The 15,491-nt window shown below is 40.2% G+C and overlaps 3 protein-coding genes across 3 annotated transcripts in view; 2 read left to right on the forward strand and 1 right to left on the reverse strand.

Annotated features, from left to right (window-relative positions):
• Positions 1 to 4,001, forward strand: part of LOC110051984 (retinol dehydrogenase 7-like) — a 7,431-nt gene extending 3,430 nt beyond the window's left edge. Inside the window, exons 3-4 of the mRNA XM_020758102.2 lie at positions 1,800 to 2,033; positions 2,265 to 4,001. Of these exons, the coding sequence (XP_020613761.2) occupies positions 1,800 to 2,033; positions 2,265 to 2,473 (443 nt within the window). The 3' untranslated portion in view covers positions 2,474 to 4,001. The remainder of the gene's footprint in view (positions 1 to 1,799; positions 2,034 to 2,264) is intronic.
• A 106-nt stretch (positions 4,002 to 4,107) lies between these two features.
• LOC110052168 (cannabinoid receptor 1-like) lies at positions 4,108 to 6,431 on the forward strand. Its single transcript, XM_020758296.2, has one exon. It carries the CDS (start codon positions 5,211 to 5,213, stop codon positions 6,225 to 6,227), a length of 1,017 nt encoding a protein of 338 aa, XP_020613955.2. The 5' UTR covers positions 4,108 to 5,210; the 3' UTR covers positions 6,228 to 6,431.
• Positions 6,432 to 7,369: 938 nt separating this feature from the next.
• On the reverse strand, positions 7,370 to 13,204 carry LOC110051831 (matrilin-3-like). The gene is made up of 3 exons (XM_020757905.2): positions 12,965 to 13,204; positions 10,348 to 10,750; positions 7,370 to 9,756 (listed from the first exon to the last, which is right to left on the reverse strand). The coding sequence occupies exons 1-3, from the start codon at positions 13,074 to 13,076 to the stop codon at positions 9,495 to 9,497; spliced, it is 777 nt and encodes a 258-aa protein (XP_020613564.2). The 5' UTR covers positions 13,077 to 13,204; the 3' UTR covers positions 7,370 to 9,494.
• Between the last annotated feature and the right edge of the window lie 2,287 nt (positions 13,205 to 15,491).

The raw sequence follows: 15,491 nt of genomic DNA on the forward strand, positions 1-15,491 counted from the left end.
AACACATATGATGTTAGTAGCATTTTTTGCGTTCGTGAATTTTGTTGCAGCATCTCAGCACAAAAGATAACGAAAGAAATCTTTGTCAAGATTTGTTGACAATTGAAAACACCGACGCGGGCTTGAAAGTGCACGAGCTGCACTATCACAAAAAATGAGCTAATTGTACGCGTCAGACTTTCCTTTCAAAAACTTTTGCAAACTCACCAAACAAGCAGAAACAATAAGAAACCATCAAAACAGGTTTTGGTTATGATTAACCATTGTCTGAGAAACTCACAAATTAACTCGATACCAGAGTAGAGAGTTTTCTTGCTATACTCTTAAGTCAGAACAAACGCAAAAACATACGCGTAAGCTTACAACTAGCGCGACCAGATCTTATTATTCATTTCCAGCGCGAGATTGAAGTCTTGTTTTCGACCCTGGAAAACCCACCTTTTCCGTTAGCTCAGAGCATAAAACTACATATAAGCGCCCTGGTTCTTAGTCCCTGCCTTATTCCCTGCCATCGCTGTGAAAAATACGCAAGAGAATCTCTCAAGGTCTCTCAACTCTCACCATTTGATCACGCAACGTGACAACATCCACGCGAGAGCCCCCGACTTGTGCGTGGATCCGTGCGGATATATGACGTCAGGATGGCGCAATTTGTTCTAAAAATAGAAAAATTGTCCCATATCATAGGTGCGCGCGGATCCCAAGACTTACGGTCTCCGTCCCCGATTATGGCTCCTGGCCATATATAAGAGCCCTGATTTCGCGCTCGCGGCTGCGCCGCGCGCTCTTGTGCTCCAACGTGAGCCTGCTCGCAGGCTAGGTATCAACAGAAAAAAAAAATATGGCGGCAATATTATATCAGTCAATGTTGCGATGTTTCCACAACATTTTCCGTCCCCTTATTAACAAATAGTTTATGGGCTCGATGTTGACAACTGTATCTTTGCGAGTGAAAAGAACAGAAGAATTCCCTGTGAGGCCCTCAAGCTTCTTCTCATGTGCCTTGACAAATTCGGTGACTTTTCGCTCAATATTGTTTTGCGTGACTTTCTTGAGGATGACAAGTCAATGCTGTTCAAAACCTTATCATGATCAATGTAAACACAATGCAAGCGTTACACTTTCGGTCGCGGCATTACGAATGCAATTCAATCTGGCCTAATGCCCTGATTTGACCCATGGTGGAAAATATACAGTGAGATATTGATCAAAGACCTAACAATTAATTTTTGTGAATCATACCTGTACGCTTATTCGCCGAAAATGGGCTTTACAGGTTAGTTTTTAACCACCCATTGTCATCTTCAGATTTTTCTGCGTGACTGAAACCCGTCACTTTAATGTTTCTTTTTATTTGTTGTCAAATTCAATTTAAACGCAAGCGAGTTACGTGAACCGAAGGCTCGGACATTAACAAAATAAAATGCTAAAAACAGCCTGTAACAAATAGCTTCAAATGCTTGAGTCTCCAAGGTCTGCATCCCACTCACCCGCAAGTTGCTGAACCATATCATAGATCTATCTACCTATCTATCTTCACAGGAATCTTACATTAGGAACGCAAAGAATGGTTACACAGGAATGTCTTACACATGAATGTCCGATTCACCTGATATCCTCCTATGCACGTGACGTTTGTTACGTTGACAAGAGGCAAAAAGTTGCCCCAAATCCGAAAAGTTGTCCAAAAGTTACAGGTAGAGGTGAACTATAATGGCTGGTAGTCTACGAGTCGCTAGGCCAATCAGAATGCAGCATTTGCATTGGTAAACTGTCTAATGTATACTTTTTTGTTGCAGGTCGTACCACGCTTTGTCTTTTTTCCGCTTATTGCATCTCCAAATATGGTGTAGAAGCCTTTTCAGATGCCCTCAGACGTGAAATGAGCCCGTGGGGAGTGTTGGTCAGCGTGTTAGAACCTGGGTTGTTTCAAACTAGCATAGGAGACCAACTAACTGACTCAGTAACACAGTTTTGGAGTAATCTGACACCCGAGGTGAAAGAAGATTATGAAGATAAACGTATTGGCGGAAGTAAGTCTTGAATGTTATTGCAGGGTCACGTATTCCCTCAAGGTGTGAACGGCGGATCAACGTTTGTCCACTGCTAGACTGCTGGCAGTCTGTTTTTCTCTCAAAATTTAGTAGGGGTTATAAGGCCAAAAATCCTCCACCCTATCCTGGATGAAGCTGTTTGTAGACTTTGTAGTGATTAGTACTGAGACACTGATGAGAAAACGTCTGTTTTTCCCTGATACTTAATAGTTGCCATGGCAAAAGGAATGCAGCTCTCGATAGAAAAAGGTTCGTCACCGGACACTTACAAAGTTGTGGACGCGATCGTGGCTGCTCTGACGTCACAGCGACCCCAGACACGTTATGTGGTTGGCCTGGATGGAAAATTAATGGTGTTCCTGTCATATTTACCAACGTTTATTGCTGATTACGTTTTACGTGTGAAACAGCACAAGTAATTTAACCCAGGGTAGGGAGAACTGCCGTCTAAAGAACGGGGGTGCTAGACAAACCTTTTAAGAGTTGAAAACATGGGTTTGGTATCTCTTAGGGTATTCAACCTCAAAAGGTCCACAGCGGGAGTTTTTCGGTACCTTTTAGCCTTGCATACGGCGGCTGCGCCCGCAGTACGAACGGTATGCAGTCAAAAGTCAAAACTGAGCTGTCCTACTGAAACGACTCGATAATAGTCGTTTTTTGCAGCTAACATAAATAAAGACAACGCTAAAGTTTCTTCAGCCTCTTCTAATAGTTATCTTGAGAATTCCAGGTTTAATTTGACGAGGAACAGCATATTTAGTTCAGAATAATACAACTAATATCTTACCTGGCGACACTCAACGAACTACGAGCGAGTTCCCAGCGAGTTGCCGGAGCCAATTAGACGCTTGGAGAAACAAAATGTTTCTATTTTTTCACTTTTTGCTGTCTGATGTGGTTTTTGAAATTGTAAATCCCATTTCGTGAATACTTAATGCCATCTTCAGCGAGAAAAGTTGACTGATGGTTAAGATATATTAACTTCAGGACAGTAACGTTTTTTTCCGCCTGCTGAATCCTGATTAGTCAATTCAAATTTCAGTCGCGACAGCCGTATGCAAGGAGAGTATTGAGCTTAAAAAGTACGACAGGAGATAATGTGCTTTTCTCAGAATTGCCACCTCTTAGGGGTGAAAAACATTTCAAGCCACGCCCACAAAACAGGATATTGGTACCTCAGGACTCTTAGGGTTTTTTTTTCGACGAGCACCCACTTCCTTTTTATATGGGAGTTCCTTCCTCCCCCCCCCCCCCCCACCCATCCCAGTTTTTTACTGATTACGTTTTACAAGTGAAATAATAGGAAAAGTAATTTAACTCCGTAGAGATCGATTCAATTTGCTTTCTCTTGCGAGTCTAGTGCACTGCTTGTCAAACGGCTAAACTTTGCACTGACAACTCCGCAAAAACACGAAATCATTTTGACCACCCTTGTCATATGTATTACATGAAACATGTCCGTTTCAAATATCACGAGGTGGCTTAAAGGCCTTTTGATTAATAGCCAGTTATACTCGAGCTAAGACCACCCTTGTTACAACAACGACTGGGATTCCCCTTTGGCCCCTATTTTTCATTTTTAATTTGTATAAACAAATATTTTGCGGGAAACCAAGAGACCCCTGTGCTAATTACAGTTCTAAAATTAGAGATGATACGGGGGATAGTTGACGTCAGGTTATAGTGCGTTTGGACGCGCCGGGTGATAGACTCCTAGTAATGAAAAGGTGACAAATTACCCCCAAACACCTCCTTGAAGTTCAATCGCGTCCTACGTACTGTTTTTACATCATGATTAAAATATAAAAGGGATTTACTCTGTACGAGGAAAACCATATATTTACCTACAAACACAGCATCAAGCTTTTGATTATGGTAGCTCAGACATCCTTATTATGACCATGTAATCTACTTATGTTGTATAATTAAAGTTTTTAGGACCTCTAATATTGGTCTTTATTTGCTATTTTCTGGACATAAGAATTACTCCTCTCAATGCATGTCTGCATTATAACACAATATGAAATCTTATTATCCAACTGCAGCGAATACCGTCCAAATAACAGTACAAATATACAACGATATTGTACAGATATTTGTACAGTAGAAAACCTGTCGAGGAAAAGGTTGTTGTTATTCATCGTGGTAGATGCAATAATAAAGTGTATTATCTCAATAAACTTGACCTCATTCCAGATAGGATAGAGGCCCGTCTCGTGGGTGTGTTCAGAAACGGCGGAGGTCTGGGTACGAACGAGTCGTATATCTCTCTCGCGTTCTTTGATCCTCTGCTGCATAGATCTCCCTGTTTCCCCGATGTAGACTTTGCCGCACTCACAGGGAATCCTGTAGACATTTGAAATTCCCCAAGCATGGATGCCCCCGATCAAAATACACAACAGCAGGAGAACGGTACAACAGCGGACCACTGAGGGAACAGCTACTCGCCGGAACAATGGAACAATAGGAGGATCGAAATGCACCAATCACAGCCGACCTTTGTCATATAAATGATACCGTGCAATCAGTCGACCTTATCGCCTGAAGAAGACTAGCAGTAAGCAGTCGAAACGTCGCGATCTACATCTCAAGTGACTACATCGTGAGACAAACGATAATACACTTTATATTGCATCTACCACGATGAATAACAATAACCTTTTCCTCGACATTCTAGCCATTGTTTGGTTAATTATCTTTCGAGTCATTTCGACTTTGAGTATCTGTCACAAGACTTTAAATAGTCAGGAAAATCAGTCCATAGACGCTCAAGATCCCGGAGTGACGCACACGAGTTCTGTTTACATAACCAGATGTTCTTTTATGAACAATCTCAGCTCTTACACGTTCTGATCACGTTTTCGTTATTTTTCGTGCAGCCTTCACAACCTTCCGTGTGTCTTCCTACGATTTTGTTGGCCGCGACACCAAAATCCCCCTAATTAGCGCTCAATTTTACTAATTTTCCAGGAAATAGTACTTTAAAAATAAGAATTGTGTTCACTGTTCATCTTGAATCCACCTGGCGGTTGTAAAGTAAAGAAAAATGACTTAAAACTGCATTGTAAAAATCTGAAATGTTATAAGGCTCTCAAAAATATAGCTGGCTTAAATTTTGAATTCAAATACGTTGAACGTGAGTTGATTCGCTTCGCTATGATCAGCTCAGACTCATATCTGCTAACGCAGTCAGTTATAAGCTTTCTATTGGCCACACCAGCAGTCCTTTCAAATGTGCTTTTGCTCGTTTCAATCTACCGTCGGCGATCTCCGGGAAATCGGAATCAGTTATCGTTGAAGCCGGTCACTTTATTGGTGGTCAACTTGAGCGTGTGCGACTTGCTGTCAGCCATTGTACCTGGTTACGTAAGTTGTGCCTATGGCTTCTACCGTATACACATCCGAAGTAAAATCCGGGCAGTAGAACTGCTGATAATCATTGTCGCTGTTGTAACGAATATCGTGTCTTCCTGCACCATATCTGCAATGAGTTTTAACTGTTGGCTTGGAGTTTCTTCTCCATTCCAACACAGAGCACGCTTGACCAAAGCAAAGATCAAGGTATTCATTGCTGTGGTTTGGTTTTACTCGCTACTCTTTGTGAGTCTGTTTGGAGCGGGAGTATCAAAGGCTGTTTTTGTTCTTCTATACTGTCACATCCACGTGTCGCTACCCCTGATCATCCTGCCTGTGGTCTACTGCAAAACCTACGCTGCGCTTCGCTTGCAAGGAAATCAAGTAGTGAACTTGGCTGACGGAAGGCAAAGAATGGCGTTTGCTCACAGGAACAGACAGCGCAAATTACTCTCCGCTTTCCTTTTGATTCTCGTTTTGTTTTACGTATCTTTCACACCGCATTTTATTGCTAACAACATTTTCGCCATTAGACCGTCTTTGTCAGAGACGGGGGCCTTCAAATTTCTTCAGTATGTTTCTAACACGTTCACTTTAGTGAACAGTAGTGTAAATCCGTATATCTACTCCTGGAGAATTCCAGAGTACAGGGAGGCCTTCAAGGCGGTTTTCCGTGGGTCGGTCTGCCGAATAAAACGACGAATCGGTATGACATCTGATCGGGTTAATATGGCCTCAGGACACCTAGGACAACGATGTTATTTCATAAACGTGCATGGAACACAGTTTACGTCCAGACTCACTGCTTTAAGTCACTGACTCCCGTAATTAACGCAGAGAAGAGTTCCTTCAGAGTAAACAATTTTTTTATTCGCACTCCGGCGCTGGGTAGCATTGTCAATTGAGAGAACTGAAACACTGTCCTGAGCTCTAAAACTTGAACTTATTTGCTCTGTTTGACAAAAAATTAAATCTAAGTACATAACATATCTTAATTTCATATCATTCTTATTAGTGATGTGGCTTGCGTTGCTTAAGTGTTTTAATTTATTTGTTCATATGTTTAGCTTGTTTGGTTAGTTATGTAAGTTGTGTTTAATAAATGTACCTTATACTAAAACTTCCACGAAGGCTTTTCGATACACGATTCTCCAATGAGGCGAACATACTAATTTGAATACATTGTAGCGAAAAGCAAATTACAGTTTTGTACAGAAGGTTATCAAACAGCGGCTCACACGTGGAATGAATTCAGTTTAATAACGGTTTAATTACTGTACCGGTCAGATAATTATCAGATGAAATGTGTTATAAACCTCTCATTTTTTTTCCAAGTCTGTGTCACAACCGCCCTCCCCGAAAAACAAAATTCAGACAGGGGCTGTTATAAACACGGGCTAATTTTTCCGTTAATATTTGTTTCGTGTTGTGAAAAGCGTAATCACACTTAAGATTAAAAATAACTTATGCGAAAGAGTGTTGTAACAAGTACTTTTCCGCATTACCGGCGGAAAGAAATAACAATAGTTTCAATAGGTTATCTGCTGTTTTTAAAATACGTTATTGAATGGCAAAGTTAATATAGATCTTTTATCATCTGAATTCAACGATGTGTTCTTGTATAGAAGTCAAGGAAGCAATTAGCCCCAATTAACTCAGAGGAAATCATTAAAGTTACATTTTTGTCAGCGACTGTCACTTGGTTCATTGACAAATTATTCGGTTTGAGGGTGATAACTGGTATGGTAATTACGTTGAATTTTCGGAGGCCCGCACAACGTACAAAGTATACACATGTACCACTTCTGACACACTCAAATTCACGGTCGCAAAAGCGTACATCCTTTGCTGAAAAATAAATGTTATTTGTCACCTGGGGGGGTGGGGGGGGGGGTCTATATATATAGGGAGTGAGAAACTGCGACCGAGGTCTTGAAGTCCGAGCTCACAAGTTATCGCTATACGGACCGACCCCAGGCTGGTAAATAACTTATTTATTTTTTCTTATCTGACTCCCTCAAATCACTTTTATAAATGTTGACCTTTTCCTCACACCCACACATCGCGCGCGTCTTTGCGCGTGGGCAGAGATTGGAAAATCCTGACCGCGCTAAGAACCATACAGATTCGTTACCGTACTCTCTTGGAAAAAAAAATAAAAAATTTTTCTTGATATGTTCTTCTTTGGGAGCCGTAAAATGCATGCAGCGAGAATACACTGAGAATAGCTCTTTCAAAGTTAAGACGTGATCTATGAAGCAGTGGCAAACAACATCGACAAAATCACACATAAAGCACTTGACTCTTGTGGTAAACATCACAAGTACAGTAAAAAAACCGCATATAAGAACCTAGAAATATAAGAATCTACAGGCTGAAATTCTGCATTTAAATACCAAAAGATAGAAGAACTTGTTCAGCCTGGCAAAGAAAAACAGGTTCTTATACAAAAGTATCACTCCAATTTTGGTTGTCTAAATTCTGAATTTAAATTGTGAGAAACTTCTGAAAAAGTTATTGTGTATATGTTTTCTTTGATTTACACTATTTGGGGTTTTCACTAGAATTATGTTTTTCATAAAGCTACAGTGCAATAAAAACCAATGAAAATCTGAATATCTTATAAAATAAATAAGAACGTATTTTATCAGCCTGAATTGAGAAGAACTGCCCTAAAATATAAGAACCTATTCAGTCTGACTTCGATAATTCTAGGTTGTTATATGCGGTTTTTATTGTACGTGACACCAGCGATTTAAGGATGAAGCTGATCTGTTCTTTATATCGCTATCTGTATTGGCATTTATTATATGACTGTGTCTCACAAGGACGGAGAACTACCGAATGCACGAATTTGATTGGCTGAAATCGATATTGACCGCGGTCTAGATTTTCCCATCCAGACCGGCGTCTAGCCAGACCGGTTTCATTTTGCATTTAAAAAGTAGCAAACTGAAATACAAAAATGTTCACCATTTTCTTTTATTTTCTTCTCAATCATTTATGGAAGTGCCAAAAAGCCTGATGACAAAAAAAAGAAGTAAAGAGGACGAGCAAATTTCGGGAGATTTAAGTTAAGCTCATCGCCGTTTGAAAGCAAACTGTCAGCAAACCAGTTACATTAAACGAATTAAAGTTTTCTTCTTTGCCATATAATAAACATCTTATTAACCGAGCTAAGTCGGTCTGTATGGGAGAATCTTGACCGAGGTCGTGTGTACAGACCTCACTGCGTTCGGTCTGTATTCACGACCTCGGTCAAGATTCTCCCATACAGACCTCCTGCTGGGTTAATAAGAGCTAATTATTTCACTACCCCGGGTAGACCACCAGGGTAACTGATTCAAACACACACTCACCATAGGTTATAGATGAAAAAAATTAGTACAAGGATATACTCAAGTTTGTTTTCATGCTAAGAAATTGCACTAATGGTCAAATGAAAAAAGTTTACTTGACAGAATTTTTTAACAAATTCTTTTTAGGAGAAATTAAATTAGCGGAAAAATTGAAGAGTTCTGAAAAATAGAATTAATGGTTATGCATCAAACGTTCAGCCACACCTGTGGAAATCAGTAGTGTCACTTACAAATAAGACTTAGTCAAAGCAAAACTCACATTCTGCCTACTTTTATCAATGCTTTGTAATTCATTTAAAATAAAAACTAAACGAAAATGTTGCTATTGAGTGCATAGTTCAAAAACTGTTTAGATATCAGGTTATTCCGCTGGGAACATGCCGAGCAGAGGAGACGAGTGTTTCAAACCTCTGCCTCTCTCGAGCTTAAGACCACGTAGACATAAATTTTTTTACACTGGTGACAGATCTCTCAATAAATCCTGCTCAAAATCAAATTGATCAGTCATAAATTATGCTATGCTGCCGCTCTTAAACGGAGAAGCAAACAAACGATGATAAGGGATGCCAAAAGAATTAACAGTCTGAAGAATTCAGACTTTTCAGTTCTGAAGACATATAGATGCTTTCGAGAAAATAGTTTGGGAATTATTACAGTGGAAAAAAACATCCGGATGTTCTCCTGGCTAAAGGTCTGTTGTCTAAGACTTGTTTTGTGTCCGGTGTCTTTATTTCCAGCCAGGAATGAAAAGGGCAACTTCAATGAGTCCGTCAAAATTCCTCACGCGAAAAATATGCCTGTCTGTTGAAGACGCTAGACCAATGATCTCTTGAATGCCAAACGAAAAGCCGCCCACAGCCACCACAAATATCTCAACACCATCGTTCTTCAAACTGAAAGCTTTAAACAGGGTCATATCTTTTCCCTTGTTGGACAAGCCATCCGTGACAAGCAGAACGTTTTTATAGCCTTCTGGATCGAAACCAGAACTGCGTGCGACAAAAGAAGAAAAGAAAATTGTTCATTTAACAGTATAATCGGGCGCATACCTTAACTTCGTTTCTTTTTAGCATGAAGTGACTAGGATTATTATGACTTCCCCTGGATGAGATGCTAGTCCCAAGTCAGTTTTTTCCCTAGTACAATGCACGTTTTCTGGCCTGTACCCATTTATACCCTCGGGCGTGGAAAGAGGTAGAGGAGTAACACACCCCTTTGAACTGGCATGCATGTCTGTTCCAAAATTATTTGGCGCATTTCTTGGGTACAAGGGTTCGTATTGATAGAGCCTGCAAAGCGTTCTAGGATCGGCAAGGGAAGAGAAACTCCGAAACGAAATCACATAATACACATTTCCGGGCGTTTTTCACCTTTGCTTATTGCCAGCGACTTTGCTTTGCTGCTATTAATTATTTCCGGCTCTCTTGAACGTTTGAAAATTTTTCCTATGAAACATATCGGTCTTGCAGTTATACCTGGATACTCTATTTCTTACCAAAATCTATAGCCTTATTTCAGTACAGAATAGCTCAAAACCGTTTCAAAATCAAGTCATGTCTTCAGTAAAAAACTGCGCTTACCGCGAGTTCCCAAACAGCTTGTCCTTGCACACCTGCAATGCTTCCTGGGTATTTGTGAGACCGGCCTTTCGTTTGACAGTCGGCAATAGAGCTATCGTTTCGTTATAAGAAATGAACTTGGGAGTTAGAACAGTGGCCTCCGTGGCAAAATTGACGACAGCGTAGAGAGTTTTGGGGTTGGCTCTCTCTGTGAGATAAACCAGGGCATCGAGTCCCTTCTTGAAATTTTCTGCGCGAATCGAGTTCGAGGAGTCGATAACATAGATGACGTTGTTGGTTGAATTGGCCGCTCCATTTGAAGCTTGTCGCTTGGATCTTGAAGTGACAAGACTGCCTTCACGGCGAAGGAAGTATTTCATCATTTTCTCTGCTGTTACCTTAGGAGCAGGGATCTTGAGAGCTTCTGTGAAGAAGGAATAAGAGTAAGGAATTTCTAACGAGAATCACAGTAGACCTGCTGATAGGGAAGCAAAATTTTGTCATATTTTGATTGTTTTATTTTCTGTTTTTCCCTTTTGTCTTCCACTGTTATTAATCTTTTCACTCATATAACAATAAATTAAGACTTACAGACTGTGACGTTTCAAGCAGAAAATAGTTCTTAAAATGGTGAAACAGCGCTACTTGCTACGTCTAATTTTATCATCATAAACAATTCATTTTCCGTATCTCTTTGCCCCCCAAAAGGCATGAGATCGCATCTTTGGCAACCTACAATTTCAAACTTTTCCGGGGAGGCATGCCCCGGACCCCCTAGGTTGGTTTGCCCCTTCAGACCTCGCTTTAATGTACGCCCCCTGTTATGCTTTATTGGATGCCTGTGAAAACTTCTGCTAAGAAACCCTGACCAGATATCGAGATCCACACTAGCAAAAGACACGGATCAAGAAACTGCTCCATGGCGGCTTCATTACACTGTAAGAACATCATTGTCAGAAATAGTACTTTCATATGACCGTTAAAAGCACTAAATATACACGTCGAAAGGTGAATATGTATGCGAAAACATGGAGGGGGGGATCACTTCAATAAAATAAGATTTAAAGGAGGATCAGCTAAACGTTTTTGTCTTTAGCCGAAAATCCTCCGACCCTTCCCCCCACTCCCCCCCTCCCCCTCAGGCGATAAATAATGACCGGTCTCTCAGGGGCACTTTCCAAAATTTTCGACAAGCACCTCCGTACTTTTTGCATGGAAGATGAATAATTTAAATAGTGTTAAAAGTTATGAAATATGTTGTTAACTATAAACAGTGCCCCCTTATTTTTCCTGAGCCAAAACACGAGGATATTGTACCATTTTAAGTAGAAAGGGAGGTCGAAGAATTTTAATTTACAAATGGAAGCCTTCTGTGTTACTAAAACGATTAGTCCATAACCTGTGGCTATTTGCGGTGTCACCCGAAGGCGCAACTAAAGGGCTTTTCTACGAAAAAAACAATCGTTACCAGGATCGCCTTAAAGATTCCTTAAAGCCCAAGGGTAAGCTTTATCTCTTGGATTTATCTACTGTTGAAGAAATGATTGTTGTATATCACCATTTTGATGAATTAAAGTACAATAGTGCGTGATTAGCGTAAGTACAAGGACACAAGTTCATGCACACAAGGTTTATCTATTGGATTTATCTACTGTTAATGGAATGATTGTTGTATATCACAACAAACTGAAGAATTATGATTCAATGATATCTGATATTCACTCTTGTGATGAATTTTAAAAGAGTTTGATTGACGTGCACAGTACAATTAGAGAAGTTTATGTCTGATATCGGTTATTTTTCAGTTTCAATTTTGCGGGGCTTTGGCGAGAAAAAAATTATGGCTGTGGCAGTGTCCACGAAAAAAGAATTATGACTGGGGCATTGTCCATGAAAAGATTTGCGACTGAGCCAATGTCCATGGTGAAACTCTTTTCCTAAGTATTTGGGGCGTTTATGATGACTTGTGAACAACAAAAACGAGCAAAAAAAGGACTGAGGTAAGTGCGTCGGTTTGCCTTTTAACAGCTACGGCCCTGGCTTGTAATGCGTGAAAGGTCGTAAGAGGTATTACAGGCTCTAAGAAATATTCGAAGACTGTTGTGTAAATGTAAAGACAACAATCATTTGTTCATTACGTTCAAAAGTCTAATAGTTCGCCACAGGACGCCGCAAACTGTTTCTGCAAGAAAACACGGTAATAAACGATCTCCTTGTCTGCCAAAACACTAAGGTGTTAATTGAGGACGAAAAAATAATTAAAGCGAAAGCAATGACCCTAAAAATCACGCGATGGTGGGGCTCTGACCGTTTTCCGTTTTTGTTTTCACTACACCACTCTGTCAGTGTGTTTAAACCACCCGCAGGCATTGTTGTACAATAGAGCCTTGATCAAACTGGACAGGCTGGACGAGACGACACAAAAAAGGCCTTGTCTTGCCTTATACAACTTGTATCGTATCATAAATTTGCTCGACAGAATTAGCTGTTTTGTCCCTCGCAAATCACGCGCTTAATTTATAGCTCACAATGACCGACTGTGTAATACACTAAGCAGGTTTATGGCTAACTTTTTGCTCTATCTGTAGAATGCGTTTGTTGCAAAATTTCGCCGTTGTCTAGCTCCGCACTTTCTTACCTGCAGCAACAGCCGCACCAAATCGGCTTGAACGTCCCGCCACAGCAGTAACGGAAATGCATAACCCAGTTAACAGCAAAAACCCGAGAAGCACTTTACAAGACATTGCCATGAACTTTTGTCAACACAGTCAACTACTGAACAAAGTTGTAGCGACAAAGCTTCTCTTGTTGTCACCCTGTGGCAATGACGAGGTCTCCAACGTGTGAAGAATTGCTTTAGTTTTAATAAGCGTAAAAGATATCCTATGTCAAAGTTATGTAATCTCCCTCGAGCGGTCGATGATTGAAATACCGACTTATCAGTTTTTAAATACATTGCAGCGACTGATAAGTAAAGAAATTTATGTTATGAAGCTAAATCATTCGTAAATGGGGTTTTCTTTTGACAGAAGGTTGACAGGTAAATTTGGACGTCAAAACGAGATCCTTTGCAACCTCGTTTAAGCGACAGGAGAGAGATCCTGGGATCGAGCTTGGATTCTTGACTGTCGCTGGCACGTGACGCTGTCGTGGCCTTTACATTTCATTCCCTGGAGCTTTGACATTATATCATTACCATGAGACCCTCGTTTATGACTGAGGGAAAAAATTCCCCCCATTTGTTGGCTAACGATTTAAATTTTTCTTGATTACATGATTGACACTTTTATTGCTGTTCCGTTCCATAGTTCATCGACTACTAAATTCATTGTTCGTTTGTTCTAAAATGTAGTTTTGTTCAACTAATGCAACATTCAAGAATTTAATTTGCGACGTGCATTTTTATCGCAGGTGGCAAATGAAATGTTCGTGTGTGGCAGGGATCAAAAGGTACCAGAACTGAGGGGAATTTTCTAAATGTGTCTATTACCACCAAACAGACTTTAGAACCGTAGAGTCCAAAGAATCAGACCAGAATAGCTTTAGGAATTCTTTAATCTTGCCTCAACGATTTCAATAATTGAGCGTGTCTCCAATGTTCAAGAGTATCTTTAGAGTGTTTTTGGAGTGACATATTCGTTACAAAGGCTTGCATTTAGAGGGTGGTAAAGGAGGGGTATAGATCACGTTTCACGGAAAATAAAGCAGCCCTTTCACAATTCACGAAAAATACAACATTGGCATTTCACGCTTCACGGAAAATAAAAGAGAACGTTTTGGAGAATCACGGTTCACGGTGACTATAGAAATCACGATTCACGAGGAAAAAATTAGCCATTTCACATTTCACGGGGAAAAAAAAGGCCGATCACGAGTCACGAAAATACCCTTTACCACCCTCTATTTAAGCAGTACATTACATATTCAGAAATTCTATCGGTAATCATCAAAGCTGCAAAGTAAATAAGATCGTTCGGATGTTATAAGGTTGTCTCAGCTGTTCTAGAACTCAGGAACAAACGAATCTTAGATGAGTTTAGTTATGTTTACTTCTGCAAAATTCTGTATTCTAAGAAATAAATAAGGATTTCTTAAACGGTTAAGTAAAACGGACGAATATCACCACGTCAACTTGAGTTTCTTAAATCGCTATCGAAAGAAAAGTTAAGCTTTTAACGGACGAGGAAGGCACTGATTTTAGACCTTAATACCGAAAATATTTTGGTGTGCAAGTTTTCTCTGAGAAGTGCGAGTGTTTTCTTTCATTCAACAGGCAATTGCTTATTTAGAATACTTGCCATCTAACTCAGTGACAATTGGCTAAACCGAAAAGGAATCTTTTTTTTAGAACTATGACAACTGAAACTCACCCTGAAATTGAGAGAAGGTAGTTACGAGATTACAATCAGATAGTATACTATGAATCAAAAGAACTATAATTTTATTATATTACCCAGATGGCATTTGGCTGTCTGAAACCGTGATCCTTCAGGTCAGCACAATGATTGCTGCCTGTGTTCTTCCCCTTTTTTGCGTGTCTTGCATGTCTAATGTTTGTTTTAGCATACAATCAGAGGCTGCACAAAACCCGAGCCCAAACCCTGCAGGAGACTACTGAGAACTACACACTATCTTAACAGGTTGTCTTTCGATAAAGATTAGATTTGCTTTTGTTCTCGGCTTCATTATGAACTTAATCTTTTAGCTCGAAGCTTGTAGTGCAGGCTAATTACCTTAATTTTCATTTCTGCGCTTACTAGCAAGCAGTCTAATTTTCCGCTGGTGGACAGGCAGACATCACAGCCGGCCATGGACGGACAAAGATCACACGGTACAACCTCTTTCCCAGGGTCTCGCATGTTCCCGCCACCTCTCTCGCTCGGTAGGGCGGTGGAGACCCTAGACGAGGTTAGACACGAAAGGTCAAATGAAATATAACTAGCGAGGCAATAGCCGTATTTACTTTGATATCAGAGATGTAAATACCGTGGAGATAAGAGCCGCAATGATTAATTGGATCCGGTCCGATATTTCATTGAGTGAAGAATATTTTTCACACAGGAAGCTGATAATTAGGTCAAGTAAACGAGAAGCAATACGATTTATGAAAAAGAAAACCGAATTTTGACATTATCCTCACGTACACTGATATAAAGAATTATCGT

Source organism: Orbicella faveolata, unplaced genomic scaffold (assembly GCF_042242905.1).
Source record: "Orbicella faveolata isolate gen_17 unplaced genomic scaffold, um_ofav_v1 contig_47, whole genome shotgun sequence".
NCBI lineage: Eukaryota > Metazoa > Cnidaria > Anthozoa > Scleractinia > Merulinidae > Orbicella > Orbicella faveolata.